General features: G+C 61.4%; 1 protein-coding gene across 1 annotated transcript in view; it reads left to right on the top strand.

Moving 5' to 3' along the window:
- COL5A1 (collagen, type V, alpha 1) overlaps positions 1–2,629 on the top strand; it is a gene marked incomplete at its 5' end in the record, with an annotated part of 94,117 nt that overhangs the window by 63,952 nt on the left and 27,536 nt on the right. The window contains 2 exons of the mRNA XM_014544215.1: positions 462–569; positions 2,530–2,619. Of these exons, the coding sequence (XP_014399701.1) occupies positions 462–569; positions 2,530–2,619 (198 nt within the window). The remainder of the gene's footprint in view (positions 1–461; positions 570–2,529; positions 2,620–2,629) is intronic.

Genomic DNA, 2,629 nt, shown 5'->3' with positions numbered 1-2,629 from the left:
TCAGGGCCTGGGCCCGCGGTTCTGATGCTCTCCGCCCTGAGAGGAGGGGGTTGGCGGGACCGGCGGCTCAGAGCACGAGGCAGGGCCGTCACCCTCGTCACCCTCGTCACCCTGTGTCCTGGGACGTTCACACCTAATGGACAGGAAGTGAGACACTGACCCGCCACAGCCACGGGCTGCAGGAGCGTGGGCCCGAGCCGCTCCCGTGGCAGACGTGGCCGCCCTCGCTGCCCTGTTTCCCTGCGACACCCGGGAAACAGGACCAGGGCATGGCGCCTCTGGGCTTCTCCTTCCTGGGTTCTGACCAGAAGGGGAGACTTGCAAAGCCACGCGAGAGCGAGGGTGTGGGCGCACCGTGGGCCCTCGGCCTCCGCAGCCAGGCCTGTCCTTAGATTGAGGAACAGAAGGTGGCTCCCTTGGGCGTCCCTTGAAAGTTGTGGCTGATGCTGATCTTCCCACAGGGTCCCACCGGAGAGACTGGCCCGATGGGCGAGCGTGGCCACCCGGGGCCCCCGGGCCCCCCAGGTGAGCAGGGCCTCCCGGGCCTTGCTGGGAAAGAAGGGACGAAGGTGAGTCGCTCAGACCTCCTCGCCAGCCCGGACTTTCCCCCGGGATCATTGCTGTGTGTGGTCTGTTTTCTGCTGCTCTTCGCTGATGGACGCGTCATTTCTCGGACAGGCGCTCCCCATGCCAGCCACTGCCCTGACCATGAGCTTAGCCCCTGCTGCTCCATTAGAAAGGGGATGGGCTGACCCTCCGCAGCGCTGGACCTGAAGGGTCTGGGGATCAAACCGTCCTTGCCCTTCCGCCTGGGGCAGTGTTCTGTCTGTGTGTTCTGGAAAGCGACCCTTTAAACAATGCCCCACCGTTAGGGACAAAAGAATAGACAATGACAACAAAGAAGGCTGCCTCTTTGTCTTCCCTCCCGGCCAGTGCCCTGGCTCTGCGTCCCTCTGTTCCCCGGGAAGCCCCAGCCTGGGTGCCCCAGGGGGTGGTCGGAATTCCTGTGGATTAGCATAAAAATGAGCCGGCCTTCCCTTCTCAGTTTTCCTGTGAGTGACACAGGAAATGTGAGCTCTCCAACCTTTTATACGGCCACGTGCAAGGGAGCAGACTTAATAATAAAGTAAAGTACAGCCAGTGAAGAAATACTGAAAACATTACACGCACGTATGTGTATGTGTGTGTGTGTGCGTGTGCGTGTATATACCTGAATACATACATACTCGAAAAGCAGATGTGTGTGTGCGTGGCCTGTTAATAGGTGTTGTCTGCACATGGAACAGGCAGGTGCAGGTGTGGGTCCCCGTGCGAGGAGGCCGCTCCGAGTTTGGAAAGGAGGTTAAGGGCAAGCCGGTTCGGAGACCCCAACGCTCCCATGTTGGGCCCCAGAGAAAGTTCTGGAAGAGATCGCAGCTTTAATGCACCCGCGAGAAGGCTCAGGCTCGGGGGGCCTCTTGGCAGAATGTGGTTTGAGGCTTGAAGCAAGAGCCTTCGGCCTTGGACTGAAAGGCAGCGAGGGCCCCCCAGGCCCGCCGGGCCCCGCGGTGAGTGTGTTGCCCCACAGCCTTTCCCGTCCTCTGGCTCAGAACCCACCCTGCAGGGAAGACGGGGTCCCGCCGTGGGTCCTGGAAGGCCGTGGCGGAGGGAGGCCTGGGGGGAGGTGGACGGGAGCTTGTCCTGAGTGGCAGCGGGTGGCGAAGGCCCAGTGGGACCGGGCAGTTGAGAGGGAGGCTGTGTCTGCGTGGCACCTGGGAGGGGCAGCCGCGGGATTTTCCTGTGAGTGACACAGGAAATGTGAGCTCTCCAACCTTTTATACGGCCACGTGCAAGGGAGCAGACTTAATAATAAAGTAAAGTACAGCCAGTGAAGAAATACTGAAAACATTACACGCACGTATGTGTATGTGTGTGTGTGTGCGTGTGCGTGTATATACCTGAATACATACATACTCGAAAAGCAGATGTGTGTGTGCGTGGCCTGTTAATAGGTGTTGTCTGCACATGGAACAGGCAGGTGCAGGTGTGGGTCCCCGTGCGAGGAGGCCGCTCCGAGTTTGGAAAGGAGGTTAAGGGCAAGCCGGTTCGGAGACCCCAACGCTCCCATGTTGGGCCCCAGAGAAAGTTCTGGAAGAGATCGCAGCTTTAATGCACCCGCGAGAAGGCTCAGGCTCGGGGGGCCTCTTGGCAGAATGTGGTTTGAGGCTTGAAGCAAGAGCCTTCGGCGCCGCCTGCCTTTGGGGCGATGCCCCAGCCCTTGGCTGTGGCTGCCTCTTCTGAGGACCCCAAGTCCACAGGAAGGCGGACATGGGCGGAACCGCTCTGTCCAACCCCCGTCCCCAGAACCACACACGGCGGCCTGATCGCAGGCCCCCAGGTGCCAGCTTGGGCCACGCTCCAGGGCGCGGAGCTGCCAACCAGCGAGTCCAGTCGGGACTCCGGTTCCTTTAAAGCCCAGCGCCCGGAAGTCCCCCCTCCCGCAGCTCCCATGGCCCTGGCCCTGCTCACCACCTGTGGCTCTCATTTCAGGGGGACCCAGGCCCTGCCGGCCTCCCCGGGAAGGACGGCCCCCCCGGATTGCGTGGCTTCCCCGGGGACCGAGGGCTCCCTGGTCCAGTGGTGAGTAAGG

Source organism: Myotis brandtii, unplaced genomic scaffold (assembly GCF_000412655.1).
Source record: "Myotis brandtii unplaced genomic scaffold, ASM41265v1 scaffold357, whole genome shotgun sequence".
NCBI lineage: Eukaryota > Metazoa > Chordata > Mammalia > Chiroptera > Vespertilionidae > Myotis > Myotis brandtii.
The sequence above is the reverse complement of the archived record's forward strand: the minus strand, read 5'-3'. Positions and strand labels throughout refer to the sequence as shown.